Below are 25,311 nucleotides of genomic sequence, written 5' to 3'. Positions count from 1 at the left end.
GATGGCCATCTGTTGGGGGTACTTTGAATGCGATTTCCTGCTTCTTAGGCGGGGGGTTGGACTGGATGGCCCATGAGGTCTCTTCCAACTCTACTATTCTATGATTCTATGATTCTATGAAAGAAGTGATGTGAAGCTGCTCTCCCCTCCTTTAGTTCACTTCTTCTTACTATTTACTGTTAGAGATTCTCTTTTAGCACATGAATTTGGTGTGGGACGGTTGAAAGATTATATTCTGCCATACAGGGCTTTGAGGTTCAGAAAAGTGGGAGGGAGGCCCTTTTTCCAGTTTTGCCACCTTCAGAAGCACCTTTGATGGAGATCAGATATCCTTCTGTGTGGCTACTCCCAGATTGTGGCACTTTCTTGCATTATAGAGCAGGTATTTTCTCTCTTCATTGTCTTTATACCAATGGGAAAATTTGGGAAAATATTTGTCAGCTTACTAGCTTCTAAAGAAGATCTTTTTTTAATGAGTAGGTGCTAATTTTACTGTTGCACCTTTAAATCCCTTTTGGCTGAGTTGTGTGTTTAGGACTATCTTTTTCTCTTGGATTATGGCTTTATATTCTTTTATTTCCAGCTATTTTGAGCTATAGGTAAACATTCTTGAGTCCCATTTTGGTAGAGAAGTAGCATATAAGGACCTTATCACAAAGGCCAGATGAAATATGTCACTTTTTGCCTGGCGTTACAGGAAAAAAAGCAGTGGGGCGAATTTGTCACCCATTCATACCTCCCTTTTGGAGACACTTCCTCCATCACACTTTGGGAGCATTGCCATTGGAGCCAGCACAAGACGGAAAGTCTTCCATGTTGAGAGGGAAGCGCCATACCATGCTTTCACTCCACTTGTGGATGGGGCCTCCACTGGAAGTCCAGCTATGTTGTGGGATAGGCAATGTGCCCATTCATTGCTGGACTGCCAAGGAAGAGTTCTAGTATGTTGAAATTGTCCCATCTGATTAGATTGTAAGTCTAGATAAAAACATAAATTACAAAACAACATGTCTGGGATGAAGTGAATAAATCTGGCTAAGACCTGGTGATCCTCTTCCATTGTTAGAAGAGCAGTGAAGACATGATTCAGAATAAGGTAGCTTTATACTCTTGATATCTGACAGCTAACCTTCACAGACACAACTCCTATGAAATCATTATGCATGAGGAAACATGAGCAAACTAAGGGCCCTTTCACACAGGCCTAAAGCTTGTGATCGCTTTTGGATTAGTTGGAGGTGTCCAAATGATGTCTCAGGCTGATCCAGTTTAACCTGGAGGAAAACTGGATTTCTAGGATTACTCCGAGTTAAAGAAACACTTGAGAAGAAACACTAGTGTAAGGTCTACACTGTAGACCTTATAGGAAAGTCAAGACCTTTCCACATATGGAACCTGTGGGGATTGACTCTCAGGATCTCCTTTCTTGATTCTGAGGGTCAATCTTCACAGCTATCTTGGTCCTTTGGGCTTCAGAAGCTAGAAGGAGCAGGGTGGCACTACCACCCTCCCCTCCCACCCCACACCCATTTTTATAAAAAACTTACTGGAGAGGCCTGCCAGCAGAAGCAGACCTCTTTTGCAGAATTGCTGTAGACCAGTTCATTCAGGATCCAGTCTGGTGACCACACTGAGTCTGAAGTGAAACTCAAGAACATTCCTTGACTTTGCTTACTGTAGAGCTACAGTGACTTAGCTTGGTTTACCTTGCATTAATGACATGTTCACAGAGGTAGATTTGCTTTTGTGTCCTGCTCATGATCTCTGTTTAGGTACTGCAAGTAATTCAAATTGTGTATTTGATATGTGGTTTGACTTAGGGCTCTCATTCGTTTCTTATTCAACATAAAGCTTATCATGCGTTCAATATGCATTTAGGAGTGTGTTCCATATAAATCACTTCTGTCTCTTGATATTACTTCAAACCCTATCCTTTTGTAATAACTCACACTGTCAAAGGTATTCAGTGATTAATAACATTTCTTACTACAATTTTCTTCGTAATTTTCTTCAAGATATTACTACCTTCGTTTGGTCCCAGTAGAAACATAAGCCTCATTTAAGGAGCACTTGAATCATAGATCTCTTTATCAGAAAGACTTGCCCAGGCATTGAGCTGTTTATGTAGTTTACTCAAGCCAAAACAGGCAGTTTAGGAAGATTGTTCCAACCATGACACTTACTCTAGCCTACCTGAAATGTTATGTATATTTCACCTGATACTTCTCATTCTCTTCAAAACCAACTTTATCTTCATCTCTTCTTTCTGCAAACAGTAGGAAATTCCTTCCATCCTGCTTTACACTTCTTATTGGCTGTACAAGATTAATAGCTCTAGAGGGTCGAAAATCCATTGTTCAATTTCTTATAAGTTATGTGATTGAGAAACTAGAGCCTGCATTATGTAACTTGGAACCTATAAAAGGAGGATAAAACTCTTAGTAAATGATTTGTGTTAAGGTCTTTGTAGAGCACCAGAAATTGCAAAGAAAGTGAGTGGATTTTTGTCTTTTAATGATGGGTATCTGACAGAATACCTATGATATGAAGGCTGCTACCAATTCCATGTAAGAACTGGTCAACTTGCATTATGCTCAACAAATTTGATAAATTGCAAACAGGCTAGATCTCCCTACTTAATTCAGCCTTCACTAATAAGCTATCTTTAGATATTAAGAGCTTTCTTTATCTGATGTTCACATCTTTCTGTGCTTATCTTATAAATACCTCCATCTTTAACAGCTAAGGTTTTTTTTTCAACACCCGTATAATTTATTAGTCTCTTGATCTCTTTGTTTAACACTTTCGTTAAAATGTATTTGGAAAACTATCCCCTTGAAGGCATTGTTGAAGAGTCTTTTTTGATAAAAAGAAAAAGAAGGGGAAATTTTGGCATGTCCAGTTTGGTATACAAGTAGGAGGAGATCTGTATTGTGGAAGTATGGCATTTTCTATGGAAGTATGGCATTGAATTGTTGCCTATATATGTACGCCACTCTGAGTCCCCTACAGGGTGAGAAGAATGAGGTATAAATGTAGTAAATAAATAAAATGATGGATTAAGGTTCTTGTACAAGGTTTTGTGGATAAATGGTTTAAGTAATTTGCATTGTATTGTTTTAAATTTATTTATTGTATATTGCTAATCTGTTTAACTGTTTTAATTGCCCATGTTTTAATCCTTTGTATTGTATATTGGCATCGAATTCTGCCGGATTGTGAGCTGCCTTGAGTCCCTTCGGGTGAGAAGGGCGGGATAGAAATAATGGAAATAAATAAATAAATAAAATAAGTAGAGCTGCAGTTCTTTCCCCCAGTCATACCATCATCTTCATGTTTGCTTGACATAGCATTGGATCAACAGAGTTTAGCCTCAGGACAGAATTGCAAAAAGACATTGCTTTCTGCTAGAGTGTACAAAAAAAATCAGTACACTCTCTGGGACTTATAGGTAGCACTGGGTAGCATGTTTTTTGGTCTTCATCTGTTTGAATTCTCAAGACAGAATACTCACTAGTTGGGGATTCTGGAAATTATATCTCAAAAAAGCAATATTTCCAATAACTCTTTTAAAGTAGAACTAGAAGACATGGCCTCACCGAAATCCTAGAAAGTCAGTGCAAGTCAAAAGCTAACTTTCATTTCACTGCAATGCAAGGCAAATCTGTTTGCATAAGCTAAGAACGTCTTAACATTTTCATTTCTCTTCTTTCAATTCTTTCCACAGAGCAAACCACAAAACAATGTTCCAGCTTTTAACATTTTGTGCTTTAGTTTTGTGTGCATCACCAGCAACAACCCCAGCACAGCAAGTTATACAAACCTGGCACCGTAATGCCTGTTCACTGGTTGTTTGTGCACCAGCTGAGAGAGGTTTGCCAGGGAGAGATGGGAGAGATGGACTCCAAGGACCAAAGGGAGAAAGGGGAGAACCAGGTATGGAAAAATATAACATTGTAATGGTCCGTACTGGGATTAGCAACTGTAGTGAGATTGAGGGCCATTTTCAGGTTTTTCATTATTCTTTTTTTATTAACTGAAATGTTGAATATTTTAGACTTGATTAAAATTAATTAATTGTATTTGTTTAAAATAAATTTTCAGTAAATATTAACATAATTAAATTCCTCAAGGAAATAAAAATAGTTTTGGGGTGGTAATAGCATTATTTCTATTCATAATTTTTCTCTTTCATGGGGGTTGTATACCACTAATCCCAGTGAATGTGGAGGGCTGACTATAGTGCATGTGTTCCAAGCTCCTTTCCTTGGTTCTCGTACTCTACTGTGGATTTTTCTCTCTGCGCCCCACCTTCTTCTTTTTCCTTGGCCAAAGATCTAGCTATGGATGGTGCATGAGAAGATCGTCCTTCCTGAACACAAATTCTCCCTCTCCTCAAGAAATTGACAAAGTATGATGATAGTGGTAGCGGTGATTGCATTCATATATATCCTACCTTTCTCTCAATAATGTAACTCAAGTTGGCTAAAAATAATAGTATTTTAAAAAACTATACAAGAACTTTCACAAACATAAAAACAATTCAACATATATAGTCAAATCATTAACAATAAAACATTGAACTTCATTAAAACTCATCACTAATTGAGTCAGAGTTTAGTGTTCATTTAGGAGGAGGCAGAAGGTGGTGGGGTGAAAAGGCAGTCCAACAGGGAAAATAGTGGGTTAGAAGGATCTGATCCATTTCAACAGCTCATTGTGGAGACTAATGTGTGTTTACCATTTGTGCAAAATTAGGAGGAGAAGGAGGCAGTTGGGGTTTCTTGTAAAGACCGTGGACCAGTTGTTAAAGAAAAGTAAATAAGAAAAAAAACCTCCCCATTTAACTTTATTGTAAATTTTGCTGCTACTGCTGCTGTTGTGTGCCTTCAAATAATATCTTATAGCAACCCCAAGGCAGAGTTTTCATCATAGGATATTTTGAGGCTACAATTATGTGACTTGCCCAGAATCAATTGGTGGGTTTCCATGACGGAGCAGGGATTCAAACCCTGTTCTCCAAAGTCAAAGTTCAACCCTCAAACTGCTCCTCTTTTTCTGTAAATGACTGACATTTTCACTTTCACTAAGTATGGTATTAAACACATTATGTAATGATTGTACAGCTGATCTGACATTTTAAAACAACTGTAGTAATTGCCTCTTTGTTTAACGGGCATATAAAACAGGAAACACTGCTATGGGGCTAGGGGGACACAAGTTGATTCTAGTGACAAGTTTTGATTGTGAAAAAACCTTAGCTTTCATTTTTAGCAAAGAATAATTTTGCCATTATTTTTCAGGAGTGGGATTGGGATCACATGGGACTTTTAGGATATACTTTCTCCACTTCAGTTTAAACTAACAGTTCAAATTTCAGTTAATGTTAGAATATTGCAAACCATAAAATTCCACAGTTTTTGCACAGAAAAGATTGGGTTGATATAACTCCTCCTTCAAAGGATCTGCAATTGTAACCTTAATTAGATGGTGAAGCAGTCATCAGTTCTGCTTAAAGGTTAGTGTTTGAGGATCAGTATCTCAAGGATTACTATGTTTCCACAAGGCCTTTCAATTTTTAATGATACATACATTCTGGGTATGGTTCCACTTAGTTGTATTTAACTGACACTGGGGTAGACAACTACCCAATCTATCGATTTATATCTAAATATGTCAACAAGTGTATCATATGTGCATTATTCATTATTCAGGAATAAAATGGAGTCATGCCTCAAGGTACTTAATACGTAATTTATTAATAAAAATCCCAACACATTTTGGTCTATATATGTTCTCAAATGCCTTCTTTGGGGATTTTAGAAAGCCGTAAACAGAGACGACACATAAATACATAAAAAAGAATGCATAATTTTACACTGTATGAAAATATTGTTACATTTTACATTGCCTATGCTCTGTCATACACATTTGAAATTTAAACTCTGAAATTTCTTGACCTGAAACTCCCATATCATTTTTTAGAGAAAAAAGTTTTTCTTACATCAGTAAATGGTGTGGGGAAGGGGATATGCTAGACAACATTCAACTTTGAAGCAACTGGACTGAAGGGAAGGGGTTCACCAGAGAAACCAGTGGAAATTTATTCCATTATTCAGATGTGCATCTGAATATACTGTCCAGCACGCAATCAAAAATTATTGTAGGGAACGCTATCTGTTCTACTTTTACAGATAATAGTCAAAAATGGAAAGAATATTAGAAAATATTTTAAATGGTTAAATAACAAGTTTCTAAATTTTCACTTGGAATGTACAGGTTTTCAGTTGCTTTAGAGACTAGAACATGAAGCAATGCTTTGATGGTGTGTTTTTGACGGAGGACTGATTATGCAGTATGATGGGTGGGAGTATATGGAATTATAGAACATTGATACGAGAAATCATTCATCATTATATTTTGTCTTTAATGATCGTATTCTTAAACTAAAGAAAGCATAAGTGTCAGCTTTCTTGCAATGGGTTTCACAGTTAACAAACTTTGTATTTCTCTTCGCTGAGTTTGTCTGTAATTTATCAACCTTGTGTCCATCTACAAAACATTTATTGTTGGCCACATCTTAAATATTTTCTCAAACACCAGGCTTACAAGGACCAAGAGGAATACCTGGTCCTCCAGGAATAATGGGTCCAGCTGGACCAGCAGGACAAAATGGGTCCCAAGGGGAGACAGGACCAAAAGGAGATGTTGGAGAAATGGGTAAGAAATAAATTTGATTAAATGAATTGTTTATAATAGTGTGGTCCAATCTGTGGCCCATGGGCCACATGCGGCCCACCAATTCATTTTTGTTGGCCCTTGCCCTTCTTACTGGAAAAATATTTTAATTTAACATTTGGACAGAAATCGTTTACCCTTCTTACTGCCTTAAGTTTTTAAGAAACGTTTTCTTTCTGGAATGTCTCTGGCCCTCACATTCCTATATTAAAGTTTGATTGGCCCTCGAATAACTAAAGGCTGGACAACACTGGTTTATAACAGAGCACATTAAAGTTACATTATATGCCACTACTCTTTTTTTCTCCCCAAAGGGAATTTTTATTAATCATTATTTTATAATACATAATCATAGTTACATTTTCCTTTTCCATTTCCTTCTCCCTCCCCCACACCCATCCCACCCCCCTCCCTGTTGACAACTTAAAACCTTATTTTCTTGTTACATGAGCCTTCTTTCCATTCTTTCAATTTTTTTCTTCCAACTTTCGTCATATGGTTTAACAATCTCCTAAATGGAATCCATATTTCTTTATTTTTCTTATGTTTGTCTGACCATGTTTTTTTGTTTCTTATAATGTCCATAATATCCAGTTGTATTTGATCCCATATATATTAATACCATTTTTCAAGTGTCCATTTCTTTTTATCCTTCCACCCCCACGCTATTACTGCGTGTGCGGCTCTAAACATTATCATAATTAAGTCTTGGTCTTGGTCCTTAATTCTTCTGTCCCCATATATCCCTATTAACAGAATTTGCATATTTATATCAAATTTGGTTTTAGTATGTAATTCAACCTGGGTTAGAATTTGTTTCCAATTTTTTTTTTATCTCTTCACATCCCCACCATAGATGAGAGTACCATGACTCCCTACTCCCACAATGCCAACATTTCGGATTTAATCCCTGAATCATGTGTGCCAGCTGAATTGTTGTTCTGTACCATTTCGTAATTATTTTCAGTTCTAATTCCTTATTTTTATTTTATTTAAACCATTGACTATCTTTTCTATCTTTTCTTTTCCTAGGCCCCCTTCCTTTCCTCACTTGTTTTCCATTATTCTATACATAGACTCCTTATCTTCTATTATTCTTCCATATATTTTATTTAATCCTTTTATACCACCGAGTCTCTCTTTTAATATCTTGTCTATTATATTTTCTCACTCATTACTTTCTTCCTTCTTAATTTTTTCCCAAATTCCTCTTAGTGTTAACCAATTTATCCCACCCCCTAATCTTTCCAATTGTTTCCATTCCATTAATTCCTTATTTTCATTATATAAATCTTTAATTTTACTATATCCCATCTGTTTCAATTTTTTTTATAATACTCCTGTCTTCATTATTTCTTAAACTACCTATCGGGGCTTCTTTTGATAAGTATGGCATCCATTTCTCTTTCCATTTCCCCCATATTTTTAATGCTATTTTCCTTGAGCCTATTGTTTTTTCTATTCCCTCTTTTAAATTTTTTTTGTAAATATTCCATAGTCTCCTTTATTTTATTTTATTCATTCTCTATTCTTATCCACTTCTCTTGCTTCTCCTCTACTAATTCCAACAACGCTTTCAGCTGAAATGCTTCGTAGTATTCTTGTAACTTCGGTATTCCCCATCCTATTTCTTTATTGGATCTATACAACTCTTTATTTCTTATTCTTGATTTTTTTCCCTCGAAATATCCATCCCATTTTTAAAATTTTTGTTGTGAAATCTCCAATGGTAGAGTTCGAAACAAATACAATAATTTGGGGAGTATACACATTTTAATTGATCTAATTCTCATTGAAATACTTAAGTTCTTATCCTTCCAATTAATCATTTGCAGCTGTATCCTATTCCATGTCTTCTTATAGTTAGGGTCCCAGATCCTTGTTGGCTTATTAGTTAAGTAAATTCCCAAATATTTAATTTTGTTTTTTACAATCTGCATATCTTTTCTTTTCCGGATCTTTTCTAAAATTCCTTTCCCCAGGTTAAACCCCAACAGCTCTGATTTTGTCATATTTATCTGTAAACCTGAGATTTTATAATAATCTTCCAATATTACTTCCAGTTCTTTCAAGGTGTCCAGTGGATTTTCTGTGATTATTAAAAAATCATCCGCAAACAGATTAACTTTCACTTCCTCCTTTTCTGTCCTAAATCCTGTTATTCTACCATTGTTTTTAATTCTGTCTGCTAGATATTCTATAGCCATTGTGAATAACATTGGTGATATAGGACACCCCTGTTTAACACCTCTTTCAATGTCTATTTTTCTGGAATATCCTTCATTAACTTTTAATTTTGCTCCTCCTTTTTTATACATTTCTCTTATAACCTCTATGAATTCTTGTCCCAATCCCAAATTCTCCATCCTTTTAAATAAAATGTTATGATTCACTGTGTCAAATGCTTTGTATACAACCAATTTAATAAATGCTATTTTTTTTTACTTTTCTGTGCAATAATATTAAGCAAATTCCTAATTGAATGGCTGATATTTCTCCCCTTTATAAATCCGTATTGGTCTTCCCCTATCACTTTTGGTAATAAATCCTTTAGTCTATTTGCTAATATTTTTGCGAATATTTTGTAATCCTCGTTCATTAAACTAATTGGTCTATAAGAATATTTCTGCCTTCCTCCAAGACTCAGGTACTTCACCTCCTCTTATTATATTATTAAAAACTATTGCCAACTCCGGTATTAGTTCTTCCTTCATTTGTTTGTAAAACTCTGCTGTGTAACCATGTGATTTTGCTTTTTTAAAGTTTCCTATTACTTCATCAATTTCCTGATATGAAATAAACCTTTGTAAAAGATTTCTGTCCTCTTTTTCTCGGACCCAGTCATCGCCTTGCAAATTATTTTTGCCTTTATATAATTTCTGGTAGAAATCAGCAAATGTATCCCTTATACTTTTATTATCCTTTACCAAATTATTTTTTTATCAAATATTTTTTTCACCCTTTGCTTTTCCTTTCTTTTTTTTAAATAGTTTGTCAAGTGCCTTACTGAATTAATATTTGCCCTTTGGAAACCATTATTTCTTTTTTCCATATATTAAATTTATCTATCTCCTCCAACTGCCCTTTCAACTTATCTATTTCTTTTTTTTGTTCTTTTTTCATACCTATTCTGAAGGTCCCTCTACTTATCTTCCAATTGCTTGATTATTGTATCTCTCTCTTGATTCATAAATTTCTTCTTGGCTATTTCATTCTTTATTAATAATCCTCTTATAAAGGCTTTTGCTGTATCCCAAATAATCCCTTCTTTTGCCGTATTTCTATTAACTTGGAAGAAGTTTTTAATTTTTTTTCCCAACTCTTCCCTATCTTTTTCCTTCATCAATAGTAATTCCTTGTATCTCCATCTATAGTGGGGTTTCTCCTCTGTTAATTGTAGTGTTACTTGGAGTGGTGCATGGTCTGAGATTTCTATCAGACCAGTTTCTGCTTTTAATATCTCAGACTGATTAGAGTCTCTCTTTAATATATAGTCTATGCGAGTAAATTTTTTATGTCTTCCAGAATAACAAGTTGGTTTTGGTTGTGTTTTTATCTCTTGAAAGCAATCCTTCAATTTCCATTTGTCCAACAGTCTACACTTTTTTTTTCATGTCTAAATTGAAGTCTCCTGCTATAAGTACTTCCCTTTCATAGAAGCCCTCTAGCTTCTTAAATACCTTTTCTATATATTTTCCCTGGCCTTTATTAAGCACATAGATATTTAGGATTGTCATTTTTACCCCACATATTTCTCCTTTAAAGATTACCCATCTCCCTTTAGTATCTGCCATTAAATCTGTATGTACTACCTCTATATTTTTTTTATCAAGATAGCAACTCCCTTTGTTTTGTTGTTTGCTCTTGCCTCTGCCAATGTATGCCAGCCTGAGATATTTAATAGTTTTTCTGGGTCCCTTGCTGATCTGTGTGTTTCCTGTAGCATTATACAGCCAAAATTATTTGTTTCGATAAACCTTCTTAGTCTTGTTCTCTTATAGTTTGTTGCTAAACCATTGATGTTCAAGCTAACACATGTTAGTGATAAATCCATTGGATTATGTTTGTTTCCTTAGTAATTTTACTAGGCTCCTTTTTAGCGTTTTTTCTTTTTTTTGTTATTCGTTGTCAACCCCCCCAATCCCCCAATGTGGCCTGGGTGAGAAATTTAATTCCTTCCCCTCTATTGGGTCTTTGTGTCCTCTGCGTTCCCTATAACTCTCTCCCTTCCCTGTTTAACCTTTATTAGCATGCCCTCTAACATTATTCTTTAATTGCCCCCTTTTGCAATATAAACAACTATGCCTCCAGTTCTAAGCTTTTACCCTTATAGCTACATAAATATGAGGCTCACCCCCCCCCCCCCGAATGTGTACAAATTAAACTGGTCCTTAGATATTCACTAGTCATACCCAGCAACCAATTGTGCTATTATGTTTTAACAAATCATAAATTGTACTACTTATTTGTTTAACAAAACATAAATAAGATACATCATACTTTGTACCTTTGTCCAGCCCTGAATTAGGGTAAAGGTGGGTAAGTAATAATAATGACCAAAGTCTCAAATGATATTATAGCAGCCATTTCAGTCCTTGTGCATCCAGAGAGGAGGAGGAAAAGTAAACAGTTGTTTTCAAAATAAGTTTGAATTGTTCAGTTTTATTTATTCAACTTCCTCTTCTTCCTCCTCTTCCTCCTCTTCTTCCACATCTTCCTCTTCTTGACTTTCTGCTGGGGCTTTACTCTCTTTACTCCTTGAGGAAACGTTCGTATCTTTTTTCTTCTTGCCTCTACTTGCAGTGTTCCTTACTCCAAGTGTTTTCAGGAAATCCTCCGCTTGTTTTGGTGTTCTGGCAATGTATCTCTTCCCTTGTCTAAAGTGAATAATAGCCATTGGGAACCCCCAGGTAAATTGTACTCCACCTGAATACAATGCTTCGGCATAGGGTTGTAAATCTTGTTTAATTTTCAGAGTTTCTTTAGACAAATCCTGTCTCACTGTAATCTGCATGTTTCTATATAGTGGTTTCTTCCTCTTTAAATCTCTAAACACCTCTTCCTTTTTGTTTTCAGTAGCAAACTTAATAATCACTTGCCTTGGCATTGTAGATAGAGGTGATCTCGTGCCTCCTTTTTTTGAGGTCCGGTGCAATGTATCTATATCCATTGATGACACTTCTATTTTTTTGAAACCATTTTACAATCTCTTCTTTTAGATCTTCCGGTTTTGTTGTTCTTTCTCTGGTCAGTTTCCCAGTCTCAGATTTGCTCTTCTGCTTCTATCTTCCAAGCCTGAGATTTTTTCTTTTAATTTCTGTATCTCTTTCATATTGTTTTTTTAATTGTTTTCCTGTAGCAATTAATTTATTTTCAAGAACACACATTCTCTCCTCCATTTTACTCAAAGTCTCATTCATAATTTTGAAATTGTCCTATAACATGTTTTTCATTTCTTCTATAGCTTTTTTGTTCCCCTCCAAGTCAGCTCGGGTTAATGGAGGCTCTTTCGGAGACATTGTTTTTTAGCTAATGAACCTTTTTAAGGCTTATATCTATGTTTTTCCTCTTCGGGTTTCTCTGGAGAGTATTATCTTCACTTACTTTTGAAGTATGTTCACTCCTCAGTTTGTTGACTCTCCTTGTTTTCTTTTTAGGGCTTAATTACGTATTTTCTTCAGGGAGAGAGATTACAGTGCAACTGCTCACTCCAGCTGCATGCGCAAAAGCCACTACTCTTGATTTTACCACTGCTCTTCCTGCAGCTGCTCCAAGTTGAACCCAAGTTCTCCATATCATGAACCCATCAATTCAGAGGTTCCACATGATGGAATTCTGTTATTTGAAATTTAGAGAGAATGATTTGGGTTACTTTGCCAGATAGTTTTAGTGACTCACCAAACTACAAACCCCAGGAATCTATGGGATGTTACTATGGCAATTAAGGAGACTTACAGTGCTGAAATTGTCAAGAGTGAAGAGGCTTTTAATCTGATATAAAAAAAATCTGACAGTTCATTTTGCACAGCATACAAAATATAAAACTGCTGAGGAATATATGGGCTTCTTGTGGTTGATATGGATGGGTACATCTGTGATTGGATACATGTAGATGGGCTTATCTTCTAAAAAATGTATACTGAAGCATATGAATTAAAAAGAGAATAATATGGAATACTAGGGATTGGTTCTTAGTACATTACATTTTATGGAGAGATAGGATGTCTTCTGGTGCTTCTTGCTATGTACATTATAAAGGGATTGTGCAGCAATGCACTAGATTAGAAATTGAGTCTCAGTTAAAAGAAAAGAATAGAGAGGGGGGACAAAGGAAAATTTAAGTTGTTAAAGGCAGCGCTGTATAATCTTGTCACACTGACATTATTGCAAAGAGAGCCCTATTGGAGACTCCCTAGCCACGCATTACAAATTATCATCTCATGACATCATTGTAAACTCACTGCAAACTACTTTTCAAGTTGCATTTAAATAGTCAATTTTGAATCCGGAGAAAACCCCATTTTAGGGCTTCTGAACATGTGTGTAACTAGTTTTCCAAAGCAATTTCAGCCATACAGTAATGTGAAACTGCCTCTGCAGTGACTTCAGGCATATGACATCTATTGTGTGTATGTTTCTTCTCTCTGTTGTTGTTGTCAGTTCCTAATCTGCTGTCATTGGCACTTCCAATAGGCAGACAAAAAAGTCTAGCTGCAAAGCCCAAAGGATCTCTTTTCTTCATGATCACTTCCTTTTAGGAAGGAAGAAACTGTTCAGCTCTGTGGCTGCATCAAGCTGCTGATATGAATTTCCTCTCTTAATAAAAAATTTCCTTTTTTTGCATGGTAATGCAAAAGCTCTTGCATGGCTTTGCATCACTGAAAAAGGCTTCAAAATCAAAGCTACACCTCTCGCTTGCAAAATAAACACAGTAGGAAAAGCTTTTTAATTTTTTGATTAATATTTTAAGTGTTCATATGCATGGTGCTTCAGTACTTTGAAAACCAGAAAGTACAGGGGTATGCAGTGCCAAACTTTTGAACTCTTGGAGTGCCACAATTCTCACAGGAAAAAAAATACTAAAAAGGGCTGTGTGCAGAAAGATGTGGAATGTTCCTGCAGCTGCAGTAAGCTAAACACACTTTGAGCATTCCGAAAGCTCTTTCAGTAAGGTTTAGGATGGTAAAAAGAGGATCTAGGCAGGTGTACTACAGTTTCAAGCAAGGTTTGCGATGGCAAAACCCATTTCAAGAGCATTGTGTGACAACATCCTGGAACATGCATATTCACAAAAAAAAAAACCCAACAAAAAAAACCCAGGAGAGGTAGGTGCTTTTTTTAACATGCCTAAATGTACAATAATAGGAGTGATTTTGGGACCATCATTACAAAGGTCTCATCTGTTGTGCAAGCTAACCTACGAAATCTTAACTGTGGTCCTTCAAGAAGATGTGCACAGATAGAATTGTGTAGATTAAGGTGGTCCCAAGCTGTTTAGGATTTTTAAAGATAATTTATCTAAAAAACAAGTCGAGGGATGTTATTTATTCTCCAATATAAGAGTAACCTGACCCTGAAATCCACGGGAGTGGATGTTATCTTGGTACCACCAACTTCACAGGTAAGGCTGATGTGAAAATGGGAGGGTCTTCTCAGTGTGTGTATCTCTTATAAGAAGTTGCTTGAACTTCTGGTTTGTTAGTAAAACTGTATCACTGTCTTGCTAAATGATGCATATCTGAAAAGTGTGTCACCAATATGAAATGTTTGGAAAAATCTGTAGTACAGGAACAAATACTATAGCTTGGATCATATCATAAGGTAAGGTTAGAAGACCAATGAGGGAAAGCTATGAAAGTAGTAGCAATTTGGTACTGATATTCTACCGCTTGGTTACTATTGATATTTGGCATAAAAGGATGAATGAGGTCTGTCAAAATCATTATACATAGTCACCAAAATTTTCTGGCTCAGTTCTGGGCCTTAGAAGAATTTGTAATTTGAGGCACAGTGGGCAATTATATCTGATTCACCAAAATTAAGGTGCAGAATAATCATCAACCAAGTTCCTCTGGCACAAGAGATAGGAAATCTCATTTCTTTCCATCGCTGGCAGGAAAATGCAATAAAAAACAAGGTACAATGCATTATCATGATGCTGAACAATTGGCTGCCTCACTTTGCAGTGAAGACACAGGATAGAATTAGAAAGCTTGCTTCTCAGGCAACGTTTTGTGCCTGATCTGGTTTTTCTTCTCAGGAAGAAGATCCAAAGACCTGTCTGAAAGAGCAGAGCTGTATCACATTGTAGACTGGAGAAAGTAATGATACACAGCACACATTCATGTGTCCCCAGCAATAGCCTGAGCAAGTCTAAGCACACTGCAATGTGACATGAGTTCAGAGCTTGGGAAACTGCCCATTCTGGGGCCAAGCTCTAGATTGGCCTGCCTTACTTGGTGCTTTGTTTATCTCTCACATAATCTATTTAATTTCAACAGGACTACATGGAATTCGGGGTCTGCAGGGGCCCCCAGGAGAGATAGGACCTACTGGAGCAAAAGGTGACACTGGACCACAAGGTGAAAGAGGTGCAATAGGACAAACAGGTATGTCTCTCCATTAAGTAGTTGGATAGCTGAATATATAGCCTGCAATTTGAATCACGCCAGAGTGAAAAAAAGAGAAGTGATAATTAAGGATAGTGGTAATCAATTACACCCCCAGAGGGTCAATTAACTTCCTGATGCCCAGTGATGCCCTTTTGGGTAAATTGTACAGCCCTGTTCTGGAGACTATAGTCTGTTTCAGTGGAGGTGGGTGCTTACAATGAACTTTGCATTGTGTAGAGCTGATTTTGTCCTGAATCTGGGATACACCAAGATCTGCTGCAGTGCATTATTCTGTTGAAATCAAACTTTCCAGTGAGTTTTTTTTTAAAAAAAATGTGTGGTATAACCTCAGATGTCCAGTGCAACATGCATTGAAGACATGTGTTTTGTAGCTGCCACAGTTTCAAACTGTCTTGAAGCTGGATTTTCGTGTCCATGTAGATGGGGCCTATAAAGCTCATCATGAAAGGCTGGTGGCTTGGATATTTTAGAATGCAGGAAAACCATTTGATAATGTGTCTTGGCTGTCTTGGCTGTTTATGTGGAACATTTTGGAGAAGATGAAATTTGGAACAAACTCAAAAATGGACTAAACTGATTTATGATAACCAAAGTGTTCACATTTTGATCAATGGAGAATTAGCAACTGTAATATTTATGAATTAGTAGAGTGCTATCAAAAATAAAACTGTGATTATATAATAACATTTAAAGGGAATAGACTAATAGGGCATAAAAGCCATCAGACAGTGACTGGAAAGTCTTCAGGTCTATTTGTTTGCTTGGTATATGTGTATGTATTTGTGTGTTTTTTATGTGTTTATGTTCTGTTATTTTAAATAGCTATCATGATAAGTAGTAGATAAAATGTATTTCTGTAATTTTTAGTGTAATATATCCAAAAATCTGCTTGTTTGTTCTATCATTGATATTCTATTTTGTTTTTGAATTATTGAATAAAAATTACGTACCTAACAACAACAACTGAACTTGATGGGTTCATATTACTAAAGCTTGACTCTCCATTGTTAGGTAACAGTCTTAGGTCACAAGTGTTTATGATCTGCAACAGGACTAACTTCATTTTGATATTTTTGGGTAGTTAGAAGATCAGGGTGAGAATGTGAGTCATCATCTCTTGGGGAATGACTGCAAAAAGATCAATTCAGCAAAAACTTGTACTTTCTCCTTCCTTCGTTAATTATTAGCTTGGCCAAGTTTTTGATCATATGAGCAAAAAGAGCTTATCTTTTCCACATACCTTTTCATTGACCACCCCAAGACAATGGAATAACATCCTGGAAGAGCTTTACACAAAATATTTTTTTTACACAGATAATGTCCCTTGTGAAAAATGCTTTGTTTCATGTGAAAATGTTGACTCTGCAAAACCATTTTTGTGTAAAAACAAGTTTTTGGAGAATGAAATTTCTCAAACAAATTATCCAGTGTGAAAAAAAATCTGAACCCCCAATGACTTGCAGTGGCCATTCTATTTAGGGGTGATAGGAATTGTAGTCCAGCATATCTGCAAGGCACCTGGCCGTAACAATAAAACTATCAATTTTAACTTTATTTGAACTGTGGTTAATTTGAGGGAAGTCATCTAATTTTGTTCCTGTGACAGTTAGAAAGTATTTTTCAATTGATTTCTGCCCCCGTATGAATATAACTGCAGGTCCCAAAGGTAATCCAGGGACCCCTGGCCCCAAAGGCAATCAAGGGTCAGTCGGTGAAAAGGGAGCAAAAGGAGATGTAGGAGCCAGAGGTAAGTGATGAAAATATACTATCACATTAAGGGTGAAAAATTTAGTTAACATTCTTTACGTCCCAAATACATTACAAATTATTCATCAGATCAAGCATATTTATTGATGTAGAAAGCTCTAGAACAGACAAAGGAAAGCAAAATCAACGAGAGTGATATTTGCAACCATTCAAATGTAGCCCTTTGCTTACAGGACTTTTAAAAATAGGCTATTCAGATTCAACAAATGCACAGAATATCTTTTTCTTACTTTCTATAGGAAATGTGAGCTAAATACTGTCTACCTGTAGGATTTGTTGTTGTGAAATACTGTCAAGTTGCTTTTGACTTATGGCAAGTCTATGAATAAGAGGGCTTCAAGCCACACTAACATCAACGGTGCTGTTTCCATCTTTGCAATCTTAGCATCTTAACTGATCTATGTGGTTTGTGGTCTTCTTGTGGTCTCCTTTTCCTACTGCTTTCTTCCTCACCAAGCACTATTATCTTTTCTAGTAAATCATGTATTTTCGAGATATGGCTGAAGTACAACAGTCTCCATTTTATATTGCCTTCTAGGGTCCATCTACACTGCAAGATTAATGTACTTTTACACCACTTTAACAGCCATGAATCATTGCTGTGGAATTGTGGGAATTGTAGTGTGGTGAGGCACAAGCACTCTTTGGCAGAGAAAGATAAAGGGTTTCTTTGGAACTACAACCCTCATGATTCCATTAGTACTGAGTCATGGCAGTTCAAATGAAGTCAAACTACATTGCTTCTACAGCTTAGAAGCACTGCTAGGGAGAGTGCATGGAATTTTGTAGAACGTTTCTCCAGTACCACACTTCAAATGAGTTTTTTTCCTGCCAGTTTTCTTCACTGTCCAGCCTTCACAGTCACACTTAGAAATGGGAAATACAATGGCATGGACAATCTTAACATGAGTATTTAGTCTTATATCTTGACATTTCATGATCTTGATTTCTTCCTTCATAGCTGCCCTGCCATGTCCTAGTGATTTTTTGATTTCTTCATTCAATTGATTACCTACTTTTACTTCCTTTTATACTCATACCTAGGTGTAGCAGGACCACAAGGACCTGTGGGGAACATAGGCCCTCCTGGATCAAAAGGAGATAAAGGCTCCACAGGGGAAAGGGGGACAAAGGGTGACAGTGGTCTCTCAGGTAAGATTAAGAGAGTGGCATTTGAATGAAAAAAATCTTTAACATCTAGGGAAAACACCTGGGGAAAGTTGAATATTGTTCCTTTGTTACTTCCATTTGGACACCCCTGAGTACACTTTTTAGTACGGTGGACTTTCACTGTCCATGAGATTTTTAAAACCTAGACACTCTACAAAATTGCAAATGAACAAATAAAATTTTCTTGCAAGTTGTGGCTGATAGTATCTGGTAGGCCTATTTTTTTTTTTTTAAAAAAAACTGGACACTTATGTACAGCCTCAGCAGCAAAACTATAGATGCCAGAGTAAACAATCCTTGAGTACCTAATATCAGGGATGCTAAGTGTTTCCAAGGAACAAAAGTTTTATTTTGAAAGATGGCAGAAGCATAGATGTTCATGCAGAACCAGGTTTAGAATTAAGTTATAGGCAACAAAATCAATTATTTAATATTTTGGCATATTTTGATCCGGAGGATGTATTTTCCTACATCACTATATTTATTGTGAATGTATGTGTGGGAGGGGGTGCCATTTGAATGAAAAAAGGCATGCTAGGACAGCACTGTGAAGAAGGTATTTGCCACTACATGGTACTACAGTACTATTTTTTTTTATAGAAATTGATCACTGTTTCTTTCCATAGAGGTCAACCTGATGAAAAACCAAGTCACTGCCCTTGAGGGACAGCTAAAAGCTTTACAAGCCAGTTTTACCAAGTATCAAAAAGGTAAATATTGGGGATGTTCAATCTGGCAAAAATCTGTGTCATTTTCAGTGTCTGGGCTTTGACTGCCCCCCCTGTTCCATTTTTAGGAAACTTCCTGAATTCAGGAGGGGTTTCTGTTTTCATGCCGGAAATATTTGATCCATTGGCACCAATGGAGAAACTTTAGAGGCTAATTTCTCTGTCATTTTTAGACCAATCAGCATGAAACTCGCCTCACGTATAGGCCACATCTTTTACTACAAGTCTGCCCAGTTTCAGAATGTTTCACCAATACACTAATCTTTTGGAAATGTTTAAAGTTTCTACCATAACATTTTAAAATAAAAACCCACAAGAGGGGGTTCTGGGGATTGAAGTCCAAGCACACACCACAAGAAGAGAGGAGAATGGACACAGTCAACCAAGGCTCTGATAGGTTGAGAAAGAATGTGAGAAACACACAGAGAGAAAAACCTCAACCTCATCTCTCAGCATGTCCCGGGAAGGAGCACAAGACTCTTTCAATGCTTGCACTGCACATTTGCCTCAAGTGGGTGCAGCGGGGAGGGGGGGGACACACCTTCTGGGGAAGAAAGCAAAGGAGGAACTGCAGCCTTCCTGATTAGCGAGGTTGCCCTGCCTGCATGCCCTGCTTCTGCCTCAGGTAGAGTGCTGCTCAGCCCCATTAGCCCCCATTAGCCAAAAACATCTGGCTGCTGTGATCTGTTCTGGCTAAGGTTTTAGCTGCCCCATTCCAGGTTCATTTTCATGGATTTGGCAACAGAATCCACTGAATCATTCAAATCTGGTATGCAAAAACAAAATTGTGCAAACCCCTAGTAAGTATTGAACATAATAGCAGAACAGACATGAGAAAGTTAGTATAAGGGGGTCAGTGCATTTAATTAATCATTAAAAAGTTTTTTAAAAGCCTAACTCATTTGTGGAGCTTGTTTCCAAAATTTATCAAATCCATTTGAAGCAATTTTAAAGGAACTGAAAAGAAAACATGTCGAGGATATGCATTCTTTAGCTATAATATGCAATTTTCCATACCCTATACCAGGGCTCCTCAAACTTTTTAAGCTGAGGGCCGGTCCACAATCCTTCAGACTGTTGAGGGGCCGGATTATCATTTGGAAAAAAATACAATCAAATTCCGATGCACACTGGATATGTCTTATTTGTAGTGCAAAAACAACAACAACAACAACAACAACAACAATGAAAAAACAATACAATATTTAAAAATAAAAACAATTTTACCAACATACATTTATCAGGATTTCAATGGGAAGTTCTGGCCAATGAGATAGTCAAGTTAATTAGGGTTGTTGTTGTTGTTGTTGTTGTTGTTGTTGTTGTTGTTGTTGTTGTGTGCCTTCAAGTCATTTCAGACCTTGGGCGAGCCTAAGTCTAAAATTTATTTATTTATTTATTTATTTATTTATTTATTTATTATTTACTGCATTTATTTACTACATTTGTATCACACCCTTCTCACCCCAAAGGGGGCTCAGAGTGGCTTACAAATTATATGTACATACAATATATTATATTATTAGCATAGCACAATATTAGCATTATATATTACTATGTTGAATTATACCACTATACTGTAATATTATTAGTAATATTATATGTAATATAGAATATATAATTAATATTATTATATGGTATTATTATTAGTGTTATATTGTATTACATTATAATATTATTATCAATATTATATGTATATAGAATATATTATATTATAAAACTGAGGGCGGGGGCCAGGTAAATGACCTCGGAGGGCCGCATCCGGCCCCCGGGCCTTAGTTTGGGGACCCCTGCCCTATACCAAAGCGATTGGATACATTTTGATAGCTGTGATCTGTACATGATATTCTCATCCTAACCAACTATAACTCATTTTTTTATTTTTTTATTTAGTATCTTTTGGAATCAAACTCCACATTTACATTTCTGTTAGAAGGTGGATATAAATTGATGAATCTGTGAGCTCATCTATGCTACCTACTTAAACTGAAGCTGGTCCAGAGTAGCAATACTCTAGCCTGGCCATGGGGTTGGCTACACTGCCCATCTCCTTCCTGCACTAGTGGTGAACAGAGTCTAGCCAAAATCCTGCATGGAAAGCTTTAGAGAACAAAGTTAGAAAATATCATCTGTAATTTCAATCCCTCTGGGTTTATCCCTATCCTAAGTTTGGGCCAGAAATTCGTCTTTTCCCTGACTTTGGTTAACATGAGACATGGCCATTTCATGGTGGTCTTTTCCCCATGTTACTGCAGATTAACCCCATGTGGCATTTGGACACTGCAGGGCTGATAGTTATCTATTAGGTATGTCCAAAAAAACCTTTTTGAATCTTATATCGGATTGATATCGGATTGTTCTCGCTTTTTGAGACGCATTCTGATATGTTGTCTCACGGCGCAACCGGCAATGTATTTTGAACCATCATTGGACCATTCTCTAATTGTCTCTTAATGTTTCGTTAATTTTTTCCCAATTTTTAAAAAAATATATTTTATAAAATATTTTTAATTTTTTTTGTTTCTGCAACCTACCTTGGCAGCTTAGCACAGCCTAACATGGCTGCCACTCCCCGGCCAATCAAAAGCTTCCACAATGGACACAAAGGTGGGGGCTAGGGTCTTCTGTGTCCACGTGGAAGATTGCCATAAAAGCCCATTGTGTAGCCCGGGCGAGCCATTTTGGGCTGGGCTTTGCGCAGAGAGGGTGGTGGTCTGCAAATGGAGAGCAAGCAAGCCTCTTGAGGGAGAGAGAGAGGGTGAAGGGTCTGGCTCTTCCCACAGAGAGTTTTGGAGAAAGGGTTAGGGTTTTGTTGCTGGTTCCTTCTCTTAGCAAGGGAATTTCTAGTTTTCAAAGTATTTTGCACTCCTTGCCAGGGCATTGCTTGGCATTGTGGTCACTGGTCCATTTCTAATTAAAGGCATTGAGTTGAGGCTTGTGGGATCACATAGCCAGAGACAACATTGATTTCCAGTGTCCTTCTTGCTTACAAATACAGCAAGGGAATTTCTAGTTTTCAAAGTATCTTTGCACACATTGCCAGGGCATTTCTTGGCGTGGTGGTCACTGGTCCATTTCTAATTGAAGGCATTGAGTTGAGGCTTGTGGGATCACATAGCCAGAGACACCATTGATTTCCAGTGTCCTTCTTGCTTACAAATATAGCAAGGGAATTTCTAGTTTTCAAAATTTTTTGCACACCTTGCCAGGTCATTGCTTGGCATGGTGGTCACTGGTCCATTTCTAACTGAAGGCATTGAGTTGAGGCTTGTGGGATCACATAGCCAGAAACAACATTGATTTTCAGTGTCCTTCTTGCTTACAAATATAGCAAGGAAATTTCTAGTTTTCAAAGTATCTTTGCACAACTTGCAAGGGCATTGCAAATTTGATGAGGATAGCTCAAGAAATGAGGGCAGGAGAGCCATGTAAAAGTCCCCCCCCGGCTCCTTTTTTTTTTTTGGCGATTGCGCATGCGTGTCCGCCATTTTAGAAACATTTAGAATCATTACGAATTTTTGGAAATATCTGAAATTTTTGGGTGAAAAATTCAGAAATACTTTCTATATCGAAGCGCCAGCGCCACCTACTTTAGAAACGAGAATTGAAACATTTTTTTCATCGATCGGACATGCCTATTATCTATACACTGATTTAAGTGGTTAGATCCATATATATATATATATATATATATATATATATATATATATACATATATATATATATATATATATATCAGGTGTAAGAAAACTTTTTGATGCAATTTGACAGACAGACAAGGCCAGTGGCAGATGGGTGAAGAGTGTTTGTGTGAATTATATTTTAAAAAACATGAACAAATCCCTATGCCCACTACACATCTTGTTTGTAGTGCAAAAAGAAAGAAAGAAAGAAAGAAAGAAAGAAAGAAAGAAAGAAAGAAAGAAAGAAAGAAAGAACAGTACAAAATTTAAAATGAAGAACAATTTAAACTAACATAAACTGAAATGTATTTCAGTGGCCAGGGACTGTCCAGTCCAACCCTCTTCTGCCATGCAGGAAAAGTACAATTGAAGCACCCCCTGAACAGTGGGAGGTAAATAGGGTTTTGAAAGCAAGTAAGGTGAGGGGAAAGGATCTGGGCATCAAGAAAAGTGAGGGGAAATGCTTTTGGTAGCAAGGGAGGCAGGGGAGGGGAATGAGCAGGAAAGAGGAGGGAAAGCATGAAGGGGGAGAAAATAACATTGAAGCCCTCCAGTATAATTCGCAGAACACCAAAGGCTCCACAGAGCACACTTTGAGAACCGCTGCTTTAGAGCCATTCTGTGCCTGGTGGAGAGGTGTTTCAAGTAACATCTGGTTATATACCAGTAGCCAAATGTGACTTGATTATATCATCTGCCAAAAGTTTGTTGGGGTCCTCCAGGCATCTCATCAGAAGAAGCTATGTCTTCATGTCTGGTTATGGGAAAATAGCCAGATGATTCTCCAATCTACAGTACAGAATGGCTAGGGAGGGCTTCAGCAGCTCTACAGTAAATCCACAGGGGGAAGGGGTGATCATGTTGGTCAGTGCAGAAGCTGGAAGGGTATACCAACCTCTGCATAACACACACACACACACACACACACACACACACAAACACATGTATAGCCAGTCAATATGTCATTTAGCTGACATCTTTTACTAAAATATTTTCCCCTAATTTTGTTTCAGTTGCAACATTCCCAGGTGGCAGAATTGTTGGTAACAAAGTGTTTATAACCAGTGGCTATGAAGGCAACTTTGATGATCTGAAGCAGCGGTGTCAGCAAGCAGGTGGCCAGCTGGCTTCCCCCAGGAATTCTGCTGAGAACACAGCAATTAAAGATATTGTTGTTCTCTATCAGAAATCAGCATTTCTTGGAATAACTGATATCCAGACAGAGGGGACATTTAGATACTTGAACGGTGAGACCATTGTTTATTCCAACTGGCAGGCAGGAGAACCCAATAACGATCACAATCAGGAGGACTGTGTTGAAGTCTATTCGAGTGGCAAATGGAATGACAAATCCTGTGGGGAAAAGCAGCTAATAATCTGTGAATTTTAGGTCACCCATCATAATATATCCAACCTAAATAGGCCCCAAAATTTTAATACTGCATCACCTTTTTATCATTAGGAATTAAGATAAAATAATTACCAATTAATTCATCTTCGCAAAATTTCAGTGAAGTGGGATATTGGTACATCTACGTGATTAATGTAGCCACTGATGACTTCTATAGCAGAAATACCTATCCATGCAAAAATCTTAAAAACTGATGAAATTCCAAAAATGGGAATTTGGGTAATTGAAACATTTGAGATGGTAGAAATGCATAAGCTAACCATGTTTCTGAGAAGAAAAATAATCAAAGACATTATAGCAAATTGGGAACTTTACATCTTTTTTCTATAGGATTTTAAAAAATATTTTCTTTAAAAAATTACATTTAAATAAAATATTAAAAATTTTCTATAAAAGTTAGAGGGTTAATAAAACAATACATAACAGTAGGGATTAAGATTAATCATATGCTTAACCTTTTAGTGAGAGAGTGGGAAGTTACTTTCTTTAAAGAAATTATGTTAGGATAAGTATATATTTAGTTAATTAAATGTATACTTGTATACATTTTGTAAAATTTCCATATATTTTGTAAAGTGTGTTTTTGTGTGATATGTTTGTCATTTATTCAAAATAAAATAACAGTTATACAATCCAATATTATTATAATATGTTCCTATATTCTTTAGTCTTGAGAAGTTGCAAGAGCATGTTTACCAAGCCTAAATCTAATTTTAAATTCCAACAAAAGTATTTCTGTTGCTTCAATGAAACCTTCATACATCAATGCTTAGGTAGATTCCATTGGTCTTCTTTAGCTGGGACTAATTATTGAGATAGACTTAAATCCCTTTTGGGTGAAAGAGCATTGAGATGAAATTGCTATAGTTTTATAATGAATTACAAATAGATAAACAGAGTTTACTGAAAACGAGCAGACTATTATAAGTATGCAGCAACTCTACAGAGGAGAACTTCTGCTCTGCCATACAGCATCATCCAGAAGAGCCAGGAGAAACATCAGAAGGGGGCTTGGAAGGAAGAGGCTGTGCTTGCTTGTTGTGACTTCAGCTCCTTGTGCAGAGGACTGGCTCTTCGCAGACTCAGGTCCTGACTGAAGGCATGGTCTGGACCCCCAGCAAAAACACTTGAATGCCTCCAGAGGCTGGGGCTCAAAAGAAGGATGCCTATGTGTGCGGGGT

General features: G+C 36.8%; 1 protein-coding gene across 1 annotated transcript; it reads left to right on the top strand.

Moving 5' to 3' along the window:
• The first annotated feature begins 1,733 nt into the window (after nt 1-1,733).
• On the top strand, nt 1,734-24,793 carry LOC100559406 (pulmonary surfactant-associated protein D). Its single transcript, XM_062975843.1, has 7 exons — nt 1,734-3,936; nt 6,604-6,720; nt 15,240-15,347; nt 17,029-17,118; nt 18,183-18,290; nt 18,935-19,018; nt 23,733-24,793. Exons 1-7 carry the CDS (start codon nt 3,744-3,746, stop codon nt 24,107-24,109), a joined length of 1,077 nt encoding a protein of 358 aa, XP_062831913.1. The 5' UTR covers nt 1,734-3,743; the 3' UTR covers nt 24,110-24,793.
• Nucleotides 24,794-25,311: the final 518 nt, after the last annotated feature.

The sequence above is a fragment of the Anolis carolinensis genome, chromosome 3 (genome assembly GCF_035594765.1).
Source record: "Anolis carolinensis isolate JA03-04 chromosome 3, rAnoCar3.1.pri, whole genome shotgun sequence".
In the NCBI taxonomy this organism is placed as follows: Eukaryota; Metazoa; Chordata; class Lepidosauria; order Squamata; family Dactyloidae; genus Anolis; species Anolis carolinensis.
The sequence above is the reverse complement of the archived record's forward strand: the minus strand, read 5'-3'. Positions and strand labels throughout refer to the sequence as shown.